Source organism: Lynx canadensis, chromosome D2 (genome assembly GCF_007474595.2).
Source record: "Lynx canadensis isolate LIC74 chromosome D2, mLynCan4.pri.v2, whole genome shotgun sequence".
Lineage (NCBI taxonomy): Eukaryota > Metazoa > Chordata > Mammalia > Carnivora > Felidae > Lynx > Lynx canadensis.
In genome coordinates, this window is record NC_044313.2 from 10,137,260 (window position 1) to 10,153,570 (window position 16,311).

General features: G+C 49.1%; 1 protein-coding gene across 12 annotated transcripts in view; it reads left to right on the forward strand.

Annotated features, from left to right (window-relative positions):
- FGFR2 (fibroblast growth factor receptor 2) overlaps nt 1-16,311 on the forward strand; it is a 102,594-nt gene that overhangs the window by 64,209 nt on the left and 22,074 nt on the right. For 6 of the 12 annotated variants that reach the window (XM_032595188.1, XM_032595193.1, XM_032595196.1 and 3 more), the window contains 4 exons: nt 99-289; nt 1,395-1,542; nt 5,010-5,212; nt 15,782-15,933. In XM_032595188.1, the coding sequence (XP_032451079.1) occupies nt 99-289; nt 1,395-1,542; nt 5,010-5,212; nt 15,782-15,933 (694 nt within the window). Of the gene's footprint in view, nt 1-98; nt 290-1,394; nt 1,543-2,819; nt 2,965-5,009; nt 5,213-15,781; nt 15,934-16,311 lie in introns of all 12 variants that reach the window. The other 6 variants (XM_032595189.1, XM_032595195.1, XM_032595197.1 and 3 more) reach the window with 3 other exon arrangements.

Below are 16,311 nucleotides of genomic sequence, written 5' to 3' on the forward strand. Positions count from 1 at the left end.
TCACGAACAGCCTTCTGGACAACACAACTCATTTATCCGTCTTCCCCCACCTCCCCCTGCCCCGTCCCCGCTCCCCCTTCCCTCCCTCTCTCCCTCAGAGCGATCACCACACCGGCCCATCCTCCAGGCTGGACTGCCTGCCAATGCCTCCACCGTGGTCGGAGGCGACGTGGAGTTTGTCTGCAAAGTTTACAGCGATGCCCAGCCCCACATTCAGTGGATCAAACACGTGGAAAAGAACGGCAGCAAATACGGACCCGACGGGCTACCCTACCTCAAGGTTCTGAAGGTGAGGACTTTCTGAATCTGAAGGGACTCCACTCCTGGGGTCTCCGTCGTGGACTCGGGGACAGGTTCTTTGATTTCCTGTTGGTGTGAGAAAATGATGCTCTTATTGGACCGGCCAGGAGAGAGTGTGTTTCGGGAATGAGCAGATTATTAGACTTGCTAGTCAAATTGCAGAAGGGACCCCACGGGGTGCTGGCAGGGCTATTCTAGTTGGAGTCAGAATAATTCATCTATTTATCAGCCCTGAGATCTCAGACGAGACGTTTAGGCTCGGCCGCACATCCATAAAAGCGGGGATTGTGCTGCTAGGTCCCCGACAGGGTGGTTGTGCAGGGTCCACGCCATGGCGTGCACGGAGCGAGCTTTGTAACCTCTAGGCATTGTACCAGTGTGCATCGTTAACGCCGATGTCGTTCTCTCTTAACACGACGTTAGGGTCCGGTGGTAGCAGCCATCTTTTAGAAACCATTTACATTTTGCTTTAAAAAGAAAACTCCTTCCCCTTTGAAATCCATCCAAATGTGGTTTAGACACTAACCTTCAGAAAGTGTTTTTGCATTAGTGAGGTGCTGAACAAGGAAACTTTCTCCTTGTGTTTCTTAATTTGGTTCCTTGCAAGTCCCCGTGTTAATGGCATCAGCCTCTTTATTTTTTAGATCTGTCTTACTCTGCAGGATGGTGATAGCCAGCGGCAGCTAAGTCTGTACACCCTCTTCTCAGCCACTGCCTACCGTGTCTCCCGCATTTGGGTGCCCATAAGAGAACGTCCTTAAAAAGAACAGTCTTCCAGTAGAACCATAGGTAGCTCCACTAAGACCTCCCAACCAGTGAGAATACCAGTGCTCAAAAGAACTAGAAAACGACCAACCCGGAACTACCAGTCCATTCTGCTGGGTATCCATCACGCCCTTCCATCCCTCTCCACGGGGTCACTTCCATTTGTCCACCCGTTGGCTTACTTTGACCTTTCTGAACCCACAACCCGTCGAGGCAGCTGTTTAGACCTAACGGAGGCTGTTTTCTTGTGGTGCGTTGGTGGTGGGACCCTAGACGGTACAAAGTTCCTCCTGGTTGGCCGTTATATTGTTCTCCTGTGTCTGTTCCAGCACTCGGGGATAAATAGTTCCAATGCAGAAGTGCTTGCTCTGTTCAATGTGACGGAGGCGGATGCTGGGGAGTATATATGTAAGGTCTCCAATTATATAGGGCAGGCCAACCAGTCTGCCTGGCTCACTGTCCTGCCCAAACAGCAAGGTAACAACGTTCTGTGTTTTTTTTGTTTTTTTTTGTTTTTTGTTTTTTTTTGTTTTTTTTTGTTTTGTTTTTTAAAGAAGGCTGGATATAGAAGCGGAAAAGACTTGGTGCTTTGAGAGACTGCAGGCAGCTTATAGGATACTCTGTGGCCTTGGTATATTCATAATAATCTTTCTCTGGTGATGCAGCTGGTATGATGCCAGTAGCCATGGAAAAATGCCCACAATGTTCAAAATGTTGCTCTAATTTCTTCCAAAGATTGCCTTCCACCCCCCACTCCCCCTCCCCCCCCCACCCAGTTTTTAAGTCGTTCCTTCTGGTTAACCTTGTCCGGGCTGCACATTCCCCATCGCTGTACATCTTCTGCATTTTAAATACACACCGGCATGCCTGGTTGAATTTGTGACGTTTGCATATCAACCGAATTCGTACCTTCTCCTGCCGCAGATTTGTAGAGAAATATCGGCACTGTGTGATTTTTTTCCAGCAGAACATTACTTCTTGGTGGCGTGACTGGTGCTCGTGAGATGCTGCCCTTGATCTCACCGTCCCCTCGTCGAGCATAGTCCGTTTTAATCGGTGCACTGCTGGACCCTGTCAAAGGCAACAACAGGTTGCCTTCCTTAGTTTGTCACGACCCACACTTGAATGTTGATATTAATGAAAAAAAAAAAAAAACCCCACCCCGTTTCTCTGCTACCAAGATCCTACTTCCGTTGCTTTCCATGCGACGTAAGTCAAAATGGTTACGCAGGAGTGAAAATTGGAGTCTGGTAGCTGACACGCAGTTCCACCCTGGTTGGTTCCCACCGGGCCGGAAGGGTAGGCCAGGTGTCCACCTGGGCTCGTGTCCAGTGTTTTGTTTTATAACACGGTCACTGAGACAGAACCATCCCTTTGTCAAGGTGGGAGTCTGCAGCCAACAGGACCAGAACCCAGCTTGGACTTTTGGGCGCCATACTTCTGGAAAACCATCCCTAAATCCAAAGCAAAACAAAGGCTAAGAGAATGGATCTCTGTGGGTTGATTTTTCCATGCGTTTGATTGCATGCATGTCTAGGTGGTGAAGCCGGTGTGGTGACGGGGCCTGTGGAGGTGAGCCGCTCAGTGTCGTTCCGTGTCTCTCGGTTGTGGGCTCTGTGGACGGGCTGCAGTCGGAATCTTCTGGTGGCCAGCACCTGCCGGAGCCCCCGGCGTGATGCCTCATGGTTCCACGGCCCCCTCCACAATCATTCCTGGGTCGTCTAGCCTTTTCTCTTGCTTCCCTTGTTTTCTAGGCCGCCGGTGTTAATACCACGGACAAAGAGATTGAGGTTCTCTATATTCGGAATGTAACTTTTGAGGATGCTGGGGAGTATACGTGCTTGGCGGGTAATTCTATTGGGATATCCTTTCACTCAGCATGGTTGACAGTCCTGCCAGGTACATCCTGCTCTTTCTCTCCACGGTTGTTGCCCTTTTCTTGGTTGATTGCTACAAAATTAACACCGCTTCTGTTCGCAGAAAATGGCCCCTTTTATCCCGGCATAGAGATTTTTTTAAAAATGTCTAAAATGATCCCCCAGGGATAAGACAGTTGCCTTTGGAAATTTCACTCACAATGAGATCCCACCCTCACGTGAATGATCAGGTAAAATTTCATCCTTAAAAAACCCAAAGGGATCTTAACATTTATCGTGAGTCACGGAGTCAACGTGCAAATTCTCACCCGTCCCTGTTTCCCTTAAGGAAGACGTTGAAATTACTTTGTAACATACAAAGTAGTTTTTTCTCATCTCAGATTCCATTTCGCTGAAATCCCACGTGTACTTTTGTTACTTTGCTCCACTCTCTCTTTTTTAATGATATGTAAATAGATGGATGTCTGCCGAGGTGCCGGGGGAGCCCCACCTCTGCACAGAGGGTGTACAGAAGCAGTGTGTTACCTACCTCGGGAATCGGTGGCTTGCCGTGTGTTACAATAAAGTGGACCCTCGGCTTGCTTTTCCTGCAAAGCATGCTCTTGCCATCTCGGGCTTGATGTTATTTCTGCCCTGCGGAGAAATCAACATCGGTGAAGCCCCGTTGCCTAAATATTGCTGCTGCCTGGATCTTTAACCGACATCTCTGTCCTGGTCGAACTTTTCCTGATAATCCCTACCTACTGCCTCTGTGCCTTTGTCATTGCCTTCGTGAAACTGCATAGACTGACTCGTTTGCCAGCTCGTGATGTCCCACGGCAGTTATTAATCGCTTATGTTTAGAGTGCCGTGCCTACCTGCATGCTTATTGTATATCCCGTCAAAATAAATCGATCGTTTCATCTTGTGCTGTGTTGCTGGAGGTTTTGACTGTCATGCAAGTATTTTTCTGGTTACAACGCATAAGCTTTAAATAATACCATTTGTATCCATTCTGCCTTTTGTCGTGAGTCTGCTCTGTGAATATTTGCTTTGAAACGATGAGATGCCTCTTACGTTGAGCTTGCTTTTTTACCTGTAGTACTGCATTCCGCAGGTGCGTAGTTGGCCCCCCTTAACCAATTTGCCCGACGGTACTAGCACATTAACTGTAGGAACACAGTTTGAGAAAAGTACTGTTCGGAAATACCCTGCCTGTAGCTTGATGAGCCTTGAGGGCGAAGGAGGGGCGGATATCGTTTATTGGAAGTTGGTAGACGAACGTGCTACCCACGTGGAACACCATTTCTGTGTTCAAGAGAAACACTGTAGTGACATCAGTATAACCAGAGACACAAATTTCAAATGGTAACCGATGAGGGACTATTACCAGCTTTTCATGGTATGGGCATAGCGACTCTATACTCAAAGCAATTTGGTCTTTAAATGAAATGCATTTATTTGTTGAGTGGAAGACCAGGCTGGACTGTATTAAGAAATTTGAAACTTTTCCGGGCCAGCCCTACTAGATGAATATTTCTTTCATTTCATATGAAAGTGTGTTCGTCTGGGGTAAATTACCCTGTCGCATCTTCCTTTGGAAGAGCTTTATCCAAATAAGAGTGATCCCTTCAGATGCAAAAGTGGGCACTGTTTGTATTTAAGAATTTTAAATTTGATTGGCCTCAGAGACCACCGTGGAAGACAGTCCGTTTTTTTGTGGGTGTGGTTAACTGTCGCATTGTGCCCGAGTGCCTCACAGAATGTAGCCTTGTAGCCTGCTCTTTGTGCCTTGGTGGGAGCTAGTCTACCGTGATCTCTGCATTGCAGAGGCCCCTTGGGGCTAGAGAGAGTGGCCGTGTGGGCCCTGGTGGTAAAACGAGGAGCCCTTGGTTGCTCGCCTTCATGGGGAGAGGTGCACGGCAGGCCCGTAGCCCGGGCCTTTCTGCAGCCTCGAGTCATTAGGGAAACCTGTCCTTGGGAACGGTCGTCACCTTGTGTTTCGTTTAACTGTGCCAGGGCGCATCAAGCCCGTGTCCTAACTCTGTGGCCTGCTTATCTGTTCCTCCCCTGTGGTCTGCACTCCAGCTCCTGTAAGAGAAAAGGAGATTACGGCTTCCCCAGACTACCTGGAGATAGCCATTTACTGCATAGGGGTCTTCCTAATTGCCTGTATGGTGGTGACGGTCATCCTGTGCCGAATGAAGACCACGACCAAGAAGCCGGACTTCGGCAGCCAGCCCGCTGTGCACAAGCTGACCAAGCGCATCCCCTTGCGGAGACAGGTAACAGAAAGTAGATAAAGAGTTTGAAGAAGTTTACTCCTCCCCCGTGTCCCAGCCAGCCCTTGGGTCTTTTTCTCTGCTTCGATGCCATCTGCTCCTGTGAGCTTTCACTGTGTGAGTGGCCCCAACATGCCTCTTAGTGGCCGTCCAGTTAGTATTCGGGGCTTGGAGAGTCAAGTCCTGGTGCCCCGGGGCGGGGCGGGGGGGGGGGGGGGTCAGTCCAGTCAAGTTCCAAGGGCAGGAGAGCATGATGGTGGGAGACTCTCGGAGCTAATCAGCAGAACTGGAAATAACACAGGGAGGCAACGCCCTTGTGTCTTTGAGGCTCAGGTGTAGCGGTCTTTTTGAACCACAGGCCACTTGTGTCCCCTGCGATCTAATGCTTTTTTTTGAGACCGGCTTATGCCACGAGTTAGAAAGACAGGGGCGTTAGTTCTCTTTGGCTTATTTTTTTTTTTAAATCAAGGTCAGAAACTTACGCCCTAAAGATGGATGTGAACTACCGCTTGATTTAAACCAGACTGCGATGTCTGTCTTGACTGGGTTTTGGCTCGACCTCTCTGATTCTTAAAATAGAAATGTATGCATATATTATGTTATTGTTAATCGTTCACAAGTGTGGCTGTGGATTTGGTGGTAGAATGATTGTTGTATTGAACGAACAACAGATTGTCTTCAGCCTCGTGTCTGGTCTTTGGCGGTCACCTTTTGCTCTTGTGTGCGTCCTGATTGGTTTAATTTTGCTTTGGGGAGACGGGGCAAGAGAGCCCCTGCACCTCTGCTTTAAACCAAGGCTCCAAAGGCGAGTGGGACAGGATACGCTTTGACCCTTTCCTCTGTGTTCATGAAGACAGAAGGGGAAGGCAGACGTGAACGGAAAGTGTCTACAAGCAAAGTATTTGGGGCGGTGTTGTTTCTTTTGAAACAGCAAGTAAAATGGCCAACTCACTGGCTCTGTTTCAGTGCACGCTTTAGTAGAATTTACAGGGCATTTGTTAAAATTGCAGATTCCTTCGTCTCAGCCCCAGAGATTCGAGCTCGGTAGGTCTTGAATGGGGCCAGGGATCTGTATTGTGTGTAAGCAGGTCCTTCGGTGATTTTGAACTGCACTCCGAGAAACTCTGGGTTAATCCCAGCTCTGCCCCTCCCGGGACTTCAGGTGGCGATGACATTTTCTGGATCAGGCATTAGGACGGATTAGGAACCAGTTGGCCAGCCGCAGTTTTGGCATGGCACCGGCTGTTCTCAACCCAGCTCCAGGCTCCGGGCTGAATGGGTCCTTGTTGACTCGTTGGAAGCCACGTATCAAGCAGTTCTTTATTCTTCCTAGAGGCCGAGGATAGCATTTGGAGGGTGTGTCAAGTGCAGGTGATTGCCCAAATTGTGTTAAGAGCAAGGTTAAGAGCAAGGTGCCCATTGGGTCCCTCCTGCCACCAAGAATGCTATTGTTACTGAAACCACACCACTGTCATTCTTGGGGCTAGGGAAATAATGATGGGGCTGCTTGTCCGACTTTGGGAGAGGCCAGTTGGAAGGTGACTCTCACATGGCCAGGTGGCGCCTTCAGTGACATTCAGGTGCTGTGACCACCCGTTCCCCTCCCTCCTCCTTTCCAGTTACCTCCGGGCCATTCTTACAGCCACCGTCTTGAGAACCTGACCTCAGGGAGTTGAAGAAGGGAGTGGTGTTCCCATCTCTATGATTTGTTGTTTTTTCCTACCAGGCGAAAATGCTACCTTCTGGAGGAAACCTGCAATTTGGTGTAGCTAGACGATTGTCCCATAATGATTTCATCATCTTTTTCTCTGCAGCTGTTACAGTGCTCTTTTTACTTCCATATAAACGATGCAGCTGCCCTTAAAATCTCCTTGACTCAACCCTAGTCATCGTATTTTCGTTTCTCTTCGGCTGACTGGCCTTTCGTCTTTGTCTGTCTCCACCTCGGTTGATCATGCTTCCTTCATGTCCCTGTGTGATCGAAGGGAACACTAGGTCGTCTCCTTTTTTCTCCCCCCGCCCTCACCTGCTTCCTTTCTTTATCATAATTTCCTGAGGGCTTGGTCCGACCCAGGTTCTGCGCAAGATACGGCCTGTCACCTTCACCAGTGGTTCCAAGGTGATTTGGGGGCCATCATATGTAGTGGTCTTGGGTTTTAGTAAGGTCAAGTAGAATAAAGAAGCAGAGGAAAGCGCACAAATCTCTGGGAGATTAATTTATTTGGGGGGATGCTGACACACCTTAGCTCCTCATAGATGTCAAAATGGGTTGTGCGATTCTTTACCAAGAATGCGCCGTCAGGAAGCACGGCCCCTTTGGTAGAGGAGGAGGTGCCTGTCAGGTATCTGGGTACAAGAGGGTTATTGGAGTGTAGCTGGAGTGAAAGGCCCCATAAAGGCCGGCAGAGATGTTGATGACAGAGAAAATACCACGGAGATGCCAAGCATACTTTCCCCTGGCGACAGGTGAGCCTGTAACCAGATGTCTTAAGGATGGGCTGTTCCTAGTTACTTGCGAGGCCAGTTTTCATGCTGTATTAGCCCAGCCTCCTCTATGACGCAGGTAACACCGAGAGTCTTCACGATGGAGACCAAGTATTTGCTTCTTGGCCCTGACCCTCCCCCCTCCAACAGCGCGCACGTGCACGCACACACACACACACACACACACACACACACACACCGCATCTCACTCAACCCCATCAATCACTGTCCTCCTTTTAGAACAAGAGGAGTCATGTTTTTCCTTTTCCTTTTTTTCTCTTTCTTTTTCTTCTTCTTCTTCTAATCCTACTGTGAGTGTTTCCTTCTTGACATTTACTGATTTGGACCGGACTTAACGGTTACAGGATGTCTCCGTTTGTTTTTTTTTTTTTTTTTTTTTTTGAGTCAAAAATACTTTGCTCCAGTAGCTAAGAAGAAGTTCCTTGTGTTCATTTCCCAGTAATTGTGAGTTTTTTGAGGCTCTTTATGCATTTTGACGCTTGAGGAAAGAGAGAACTTTTTAGTCGGAGGAGGCAGGTGGCAGCCGGCGTCTCCCCGTGTCCCTTGACAGGGGCTCGTGCTGTTTTCAGTGCCGGGGCTCGGACACCAGGCCGGCCACTTGCTCACCTGCTCCTGTTCCTTTAGCATCAGCGTGATCAAGGGGGCCAGCCCAGAGGGGGTGTCCTCATGAGCTTGTCAGCTCTCGAGCAGGTGCCCAGGCTGCCAGGGGACAGCCACAGTCATCGTGAAGCAGCCTTTATACACCCACGAGTTCAAGAGAGGGCTTCCCTTTCTGTGAGCTGCACACATCAGCGGGGCGTTCATGGGGAGGGGTGCAGAGGAAACGGAGGGTGTTTGTTCAGGAGGCATGTGGTATTGCTGGGTTTGGTGAATCAGTTTTTCGGTGAGTACGTAAGTTTCCTTCTCTGGAGCCAGAAGTTTCCATAGGGCAGGATGGACATTTCACTTTTGCCGTAAACAGATAAAACCGTCTCCTGGGTAGGGGCACACATGTGCATGCAGGGCACACTCCCGCCACTACTCACCTCTGAGAAGGGCCCCCAGGGTCTTTTTCTGAGGCTTTGCTTTCACCCTCTTGGTTGCTGATATGGGTAGTTCAAGGTCCTCTTGTTTTTAATGTTTTATTTATTCTTGAGAGAGAAACAGAATACAAGCAGGGGAGAGGCAGAGAGAGAGGGAGACATAGAATCTAAAGTAGTCTCCAGGGGGGCCTGGGTGGCTCAGTCGGTTGAGCATCCGACTTCGGCTCAGGTCATGATCTTGCAGTTCGTGGGTTGGAGCCCCGCCCTGGGCTCTGTGTTGACAGCTCGGAGCCTGGAGCCTGCTTCGGATCTCGTGTCTCCCTCTCTGTCCTGTCCCTCCCCTGCTCACATTCTGTCTCTCTCCATCTCAAAAATAAATAAACATTAAAAAAAAAAGTAGTCTCCAGGCTCTGAGCTGTCAGCACAGAGCCTGATGCAGGGCTCGAACTTAGGAGCCATGAGATCATGACCTGAGCTGAAGTCAGACGATTAACCAACTGCGCCACCCACGTGCCCCAAGGTCATCTTTTTTTTTTTTTTTTTTTTTAACAATATCTTTGAGGGGCGCCTGGGTGGCGCAGTCGGTTAAGCGTCCGACTTCAGCCAGGTCACGATCTCGCGGTCCGTGAGTTCGAGCCCCGCGTCAGGCTCTGGGCTGATGGCTCAGAGCCTGGAGCCTGTTTCCGATTCTGTGTCTCCCTCTCTCTCTGCCCCTCCCCCGTTCATGCTCTGTCTCTCTCTGTCCCAAAAATAAATAAACGTTGAAAAAAAAAAAAAAAAACAATATCTTTGAGATAAGTGGCATGTTCCCAGGGACCTCACGAACGGGACAGAAGCTGTGGGGGGACCGGCTGGGTGCATGTGATTCAGGAGCCAGTTCTTGGGGGCTGTGCCTTCGTGGGTATTAAACACGCTGAACTCTGTGAAGGAGGGTTCCACTTCTAGAAGCTCATTCATTGTCTAGCAGCTAAATGTCATGATGTTGGAAGATTCTCCACCTTTTGGTTAGTCAGATGGTCTAATGAAATCTCCCTGGTTCCAGAAAACGCTTGGGTTATTAGGGTAGTCATGGATGGCTAGCTGGAACCTTCCCTCCCATGTGGGTGCCTCGCCCTCCCTGGTTCCCACTGGGCTGTTTGCTCCTCTCAGCCTCTGAAAGATAGGACAGTTTGAGATCTGATTTGGATTTTGGCTGATGGGATCTTCTAAGAAGCACCAGCCCATCCAGGACCGGTGAGTCATTGCTTTGATGGGTTTACTCATGGAATCCCGGGCTGCAGCCCGGGGGAGGCAGAGACCTGGTGAGGGAGAAAACTGATAAACCGCCTTGCCTGATGACTTAAATATTGTTATGGAGGGAAACAGAATCCAACCCCAGAAACCCCTCAAACCTTTATCCCAGCCGCCTGGTTTGAGGTGGTGAAAACATTTTGTTTGGCCATTGCGGAGGGGTGGACAGGGCTTAGAGCACAAGTATGTTAACTCGGGGCCTTAATGTTCTGGTTTAGGGGATCCCCAGCTTCAGAGTCAGGAATTAGTGACACCCGTGTGTCACCCCTCTCCTCCTTGCTTCTATCTGCCCTGTTTTCTGTGAGTCCCCCTACCCTCCCTTTGTTCAGTCTACTCTAGTGTACAGAAATGACTCTCTTTCTTGGTGGCCCTTTAAAAGGAAAAGAAGAAAGCCACTTCCTTGCTTAGTTTCCCGTATATACCAGGGAAATACGCGAAACGCACCTTTTGTTAGAAGTTTGATTTATGGCACGTGTTATAGAGAGTCCGGAAAGGGGGGAACTGAATGGAGACAGAAAACAACATACATGCTAGAATCGTGCCTGCCAGGATTGAGGAGTGAGAAGGCGGTTTATTTGAGAGTGTTAGTGTGTATTGTCCGCCAGTAACTTGATTATCGCCATTGGTGGACTACTTTTAAATTAGATAGAATATCCAATGGGGTAGATAATGATTTTGTGCAAAAAAAAAAAAAAAAAAGCGATAGTCTCCTAGTCCTGAATTAGTCCAGGGATTCACAGGTGGACAGTGGGGATTACTTGAGGGTCCCCAAGGAAAGACACTCTAGCGAAACGCAGTATTTCGTGGAAGAATCAGTCGCCTGCAGAAGATTGTACCCAGCCCCGGAAACACATTCGCTCTCAGCAGAAGCAGAGTGAAGAGAAAGCCAGCCCGAGTTTACAGTCCCAGAGGGGATTTTAAAAGCTCAGTAAAAAACGCGTGGAGGTCAAATTAAGATACACCTTCACAGACAGAGTGATCAGATTCTGTAGTTTCTTATATACCTCTGGCATTTTTCTTACCTTTCTTCCCCTTTGTGCTTTTTACAAGAGTATTTTCCAGATTTGCACATTGAATGTGAACCTCTACCCTTAATCGGCACAAAACCTCCATAAGTAACCCTTTCTGTAAACACAGTTTTAAAGTTTGAACAGTAGCGATAGCAACAAAGTTCGTAGAGGGCTTCAGTTTTAAAAGCTTTGACGCGAAAACCTCGTGGAGATCGTTCGGAGGAAGCTGCATATGTACGTGAACTTTTGCCATGGGTCTGTGGGCAGAGATTCCTTACGGGTCATAGGTTAGCCGCAGAGCAGTTAACTTCTGACTGGTAAGTTTTTCTTTTCTTCAGCAGCCCCTAAGCCATATTTGTCATTAGGATGTTCTTACGCTTTCCCCCTGCCCCGGGACCGACCCCTGACTCCTGGATCCTTTATTTCTTGGGTTTGCTCTTTGACTTGCTGGAGCCCCGGCCCATCCCCGGCTGTGAGCAGAGGGTCTCATCTTCCAAACTAGGAAGGCACGTCCTGTCCTGCAGTCAGCCTTCCCTGCCGGTGGGGTTCCGGTCTTCCCAGAGCACACAGTATGACAGCATCTCCCACACAAAACGCCCGCAAGGTGCAGATCTTCCAGGTTCCCTGGAGGGGCTGCCGGTCCTGAGCTCCCTTGGATCTGGGCAGCCAAGGATTCTGAAAAGGCGCTAGGAGAAACAGTCGCGATGTTGGTGGCAAATATCAGCCGAACTCTTCGCCAGTGCCAGGCTCAGCACTAAATGCTTTATGGGTGTGACCTCATTTTCCCCTCATGGTAAGTCTGTGGGGTGGGAACTTTCCTGGTTTCCTTTCAACGGGTAGGAAACTCTAGTCTAGGAAGGTTCCACGACTTCCAAGGCGCTCACAGTTGGCCAACGTTGGAACCGGCACGTAGCCCCCCGGGTGCCGTTGGTCAGAAAGCCACCACCTGAGTGGAGCCCCGTGTCGTAAGCAGTTAGCAGAGGAAGGGTACCAACCAGGGTTGGCTTCTAGGCCAAGCCTGGTCACCGGGGTGCCCACATGGGAGGATGCAAAGATGCCACAAAACCCAGCCCGGTAGTGCTGGGAAAGGTTGCAAAAGCAATGCTCTCATTGTTTTGGGTTTTTTTTTTTTCTTTTTTAAGTTTATTTATTTTGAGAGAAGGAAAAAGAGAGAACACGAGCAGGGGAGGGGCGGAGAGAATCTCAGCACAGAGCCTGACACGGACTCGATCCCATGACCATGAGATCATGACCTGAGCCGAGATCAGGAGTCAGTCGCTCAACTGACCGAGACACCCAGGCGGCCCATGTGATCTGGTCATTTCTAACTCCTTTAGAAGTCACTGTATGTCAAGCACGTGTGCTTTGCTGTTTTTCCCCCTCCTGGGACAGTTCTACCTTCCTCAATTCAGATCCCTACCATTCTAAAAAATATTTTTATTGTTAAAGAAAGTGCTTCTTCTAGGGGCGCCTGGGTGGCTCAGTCGGTTGAGCGTCCCGACGTCGGCTCAGGTCATGATCTCACAGTTCGTGGGTTCGAGTCCCGCGTCGGGCTCTCTGCTCTGACAGCTCAGAGCCTGGAACCTGCTTCAGATCCTGTGTCTCCCTCTCTCTCTGCCCCTTCCCCGCTCATGCTCTGTCTCTCAAAAATGAATAAACGTTAAAAAAAAAAAAGTGCTTTTTCTAAAACATAAAAAGAAATACATATGCCTGGTGATAAAACTCAAACGACTTGGAAAGTTCTGAGGTAAGATGAGTTCTGCCCCTTCCCTCAACTGTGAGTCTTCTCTCCTCTCTCTCCCCCACCCCCGAAGGTTAGCCACTATTCAATCTCTTCTATATCATTCCTGAAAGTTAAAAAAAAAAAAAAAGGTTGTGTTCTCACGCCCCACATGGGGAGGCCGCTCTCCTATGCCATACCCTGTACTCCTTGCTGCTGCTAAGAGCAGAGTTTTGAGGACATGCCTCTTTACCCAGAACTGTGCCCCCTCTTACTTCTCCGTGGGGTTTCCCCTCATCGTCATCGATGGCAGCACACCAGATACAGCGATAGTGGAATTCTGGAATTCCTGCGGGTCTGATGATGACAGACTACACGGCTGGCCTCGCGGAGAGAGTCCCGGCTGCAGGATTTGCCAGACCGCGGCCGTTGGGGGCCTGTGTCATCTCGTCCCAAGACTGACTTTCCCAAGTCTGGTTGGTTCTTGTTGCCTGTGACCCTCAGGGACAAGTTCCCATCGCCGTGAATGGTGACCTTTGCCTCTTTGTGTGGGAGAACTTTCCGGCAGACCGTTTTGTCGTTGACAACACCAGCCTCCTTCTGTATCCGCAGCACATGGCCTTGGTGCAGGGTGCTAGGGTTTGGGGAAGCATCTTTGGCCAAACCCAGTCCTGAATCTTTCTGATTCCTTCTCCGCGGATGGAGCTCAGGATGTTTGTGTGGTCGCTGAAAACTGTGTACATCTTGATGTCTTTTGAGAGACCCTGGTTTTTGAGAGCGCTGTAGCTGAGGCCGTGTAGCGCAGTGAGTTGGGGCCCGTGTGGAGTCTGGAGGGGGTGTTCCCGGTTGTCTGTTTGGCCAGGGTGCCGTCCCTGCCTGGTCCCTGGCATTAGTGGGGAGCAGGACTGGATTCCACGGGAGTTCACACAGTTACCTTTTGTCCTTTCCTCCTCCTGCCATTTGAGTGCTTAGACACTTGGGTGTGAGGCCTCAGCCTCTTGGAGCCGAGTCTACCCGTGAGGTCTTTCTCGGCTCCAAAAGTTACGATTCTTCAGCTCCTTTTTAAAAAGTTATTTTTAAATTGCTTCCAGCGAATAACTTTGCTCATACTCTGCGTGTAAAGCTTAAGAGTAAATGCCCCTGTCAAAAGACCGCTCAGAAGGGCTCAGAAGTGTTCTCTTGTACATTTTAAAAGATGATAGAAATTCTGGGTTAAAAATCCCATACGTCGTGATTTTATTTTTTATTTATTTTATTTATTTTTGAGAGAGAGAGAGGGTGAGCATGAGCAGGGGAGGGGCAGAGAGAGAGGGTGAAAGAATCCCAAGGAAGCTCTGAGCTGTTAGCACAAAGCCCGATGTGGGGATCGAGCCCCGGAACCGTGAGATCATGACCTGAAATCTAGAGTCGGATGCTTAACTGACTGAGCCAAACAGGCACTCCGTACGTCTTGATTTTAATACCGAAACCAACTTCCTATTCCTAAAATGACTCCACCTCAAACCCCCACCCCAGTCCATTCTTGGGCTCTTCTTGGATTTCTCCCTGCCTTCAGGGCACTTTGGGCTTACAAAGGAGAGAATGAAGATTTTTGTCTCAGGAAAGTATGGGTCTTCCTATGCCTGGCGGGAATGGTTCAAACTCTACCTTGCGAAAGGTCATCGCAACTAAGTATGTTTATCTGCCCTCAGTCTTTGCCACCTCAACTTCAAAGGTATGTTTGGGGGCGCCGGGGTGGTTCAGTTGGTTATGTGTCTGGCCTCAGCTCTGGTCATGGTCTCATAGTTTGTGAGTTTGAGCCCCACATCAGGCTCTCTGCTGTCAGCACAAAGCCTGCTTCGGATCTTCTGTCCCCCTCTCTCTGCCCCTCCCCCGCTCATTCTCTCTCTCAAAAAATAAATAAATACAACTTAAAAAAAAAAAAAAAGGTGTGTTTGTAAGTGTAGCTGGAGAGTCCTGTTGACCTGGGCAGTCTTGCAGGGGACAGAACCAGAGAGGAACTGCGGGCTGCTTTGATGGACCACGTTAAGCCTCATGTTCCAACTTTCTCGAGCCAAAGTCTTGTTCATGGTTTAGAGTGAGGTGGTGGTCAAGCAGCCCACAGTTGTACCAGGATGGTGTAGTCATCCTCGGGATTGGCCTTCAAGTGGGCTCCACATGTGTTTTCCTTATAGAAACTGGCCCAGGAAAGACACCATATTTAAGAAGTAACCGTTTTGTCAGACGCAGACTGAAATGGTTGGGGGAGGTGAATGAGAAAACTCGGTGTAGCCCTTGCAATCTTCAAATGGAAGAGGAGATTTCCCACATCATTATGAATACAAGGATGCGTTTTGTTTTTTTTTTTCTCCTTGACTCTTCGCCCCATGCTTTCAATCCATTAGTCTCTACAAAGAGGCAGTTGATTTCCGTCGAACGGCCTGGGCGTCACCGGTTCCCAGAAGGACTAGGGGGGAAGCAGAGAATGGCCCTCAGCGCCTGGGTCTCCGGTTATCTTGAATTAAGACCCTTGGAGCTATGGGATGCCCTTCACATTCAAATCCTAGAGCTAGTTCCTTGAGACGCTTGGCTTTTCGTTCCAAAAGACAGACGCCATATCGGAGAGCTGATCGTCTAACAAAAAGTTTTTACGGAATTTCACAGGCACGGAATTGATTCATGATATGAGCTGGTGTATGGGGAGATTGGTCATGTGGGGCTCCGGGACAGGTAACAAGGCAGTAATGAAGCTCACGGGGTTGTTGTTGTGTCCTCAGCTGGCTGTTGTGAGGAATTCGGACAGAAGGATGACTTCTATTTTGACCGGGTGCTTCTAAAGATGTTTGCAAACCCGGTCTTGGGAGCATAGGAGGTGGGTGAGATGTGGTGCTGCCGAGATAGGAAGACAGAGGAGCTGGAATCCGATTCTTGACTTTGGCCGGCCCTCCCACCTTTCTTCCTAAGAATCGACCATCTGGCTGGGCCCTGGCCGGCTGCCAGCCTTCTCAGGTGGAGCCAGGATTACATCTGTGTCTTTGCGTTTTGCATCCAGGTTTCTGCCGAGTCCAGCTCCTCCATGAACTCCAACACCCCGCTGGTGAGGATAACCACACGCCTCTCCTCAACGGCAGACACCCCCATGCTGGCAGGGGTCTCCGAGTATGAACTTCCAGAAGACCCAAAGTGGGAGTTTCCAAGAGATAAGTGAGTATTTCCATTGGACACATCCCCAGATGGAGACTTAGGTCGAAATGGGGATGTTGGATTGACATTTTCTTTTTATGGTCCTTAACTGCAAAGGTCATGTCTGACGATGTCAACAGGAGTGAGTGAGGTTGTATTTCTAACCACCTCCTGAAAAAGAAAAGAATTGATTCTCTCACTTTTAATCGTTCTTTAAAAACAGCTAGTAGGCATGGCTGGTCTCCAAACAAGATGGTACCTTGTTAGCTTTTTTTTTTTACTGTTTAGATCATTCATACCCAGTCACATGGACCAAATGTCCCACTTATAAAAACACATGTGACCTTCCAGCCGCTGGTGATTAGAACATGACTGTTCTGTAGTCCATTTCTTCGGAGA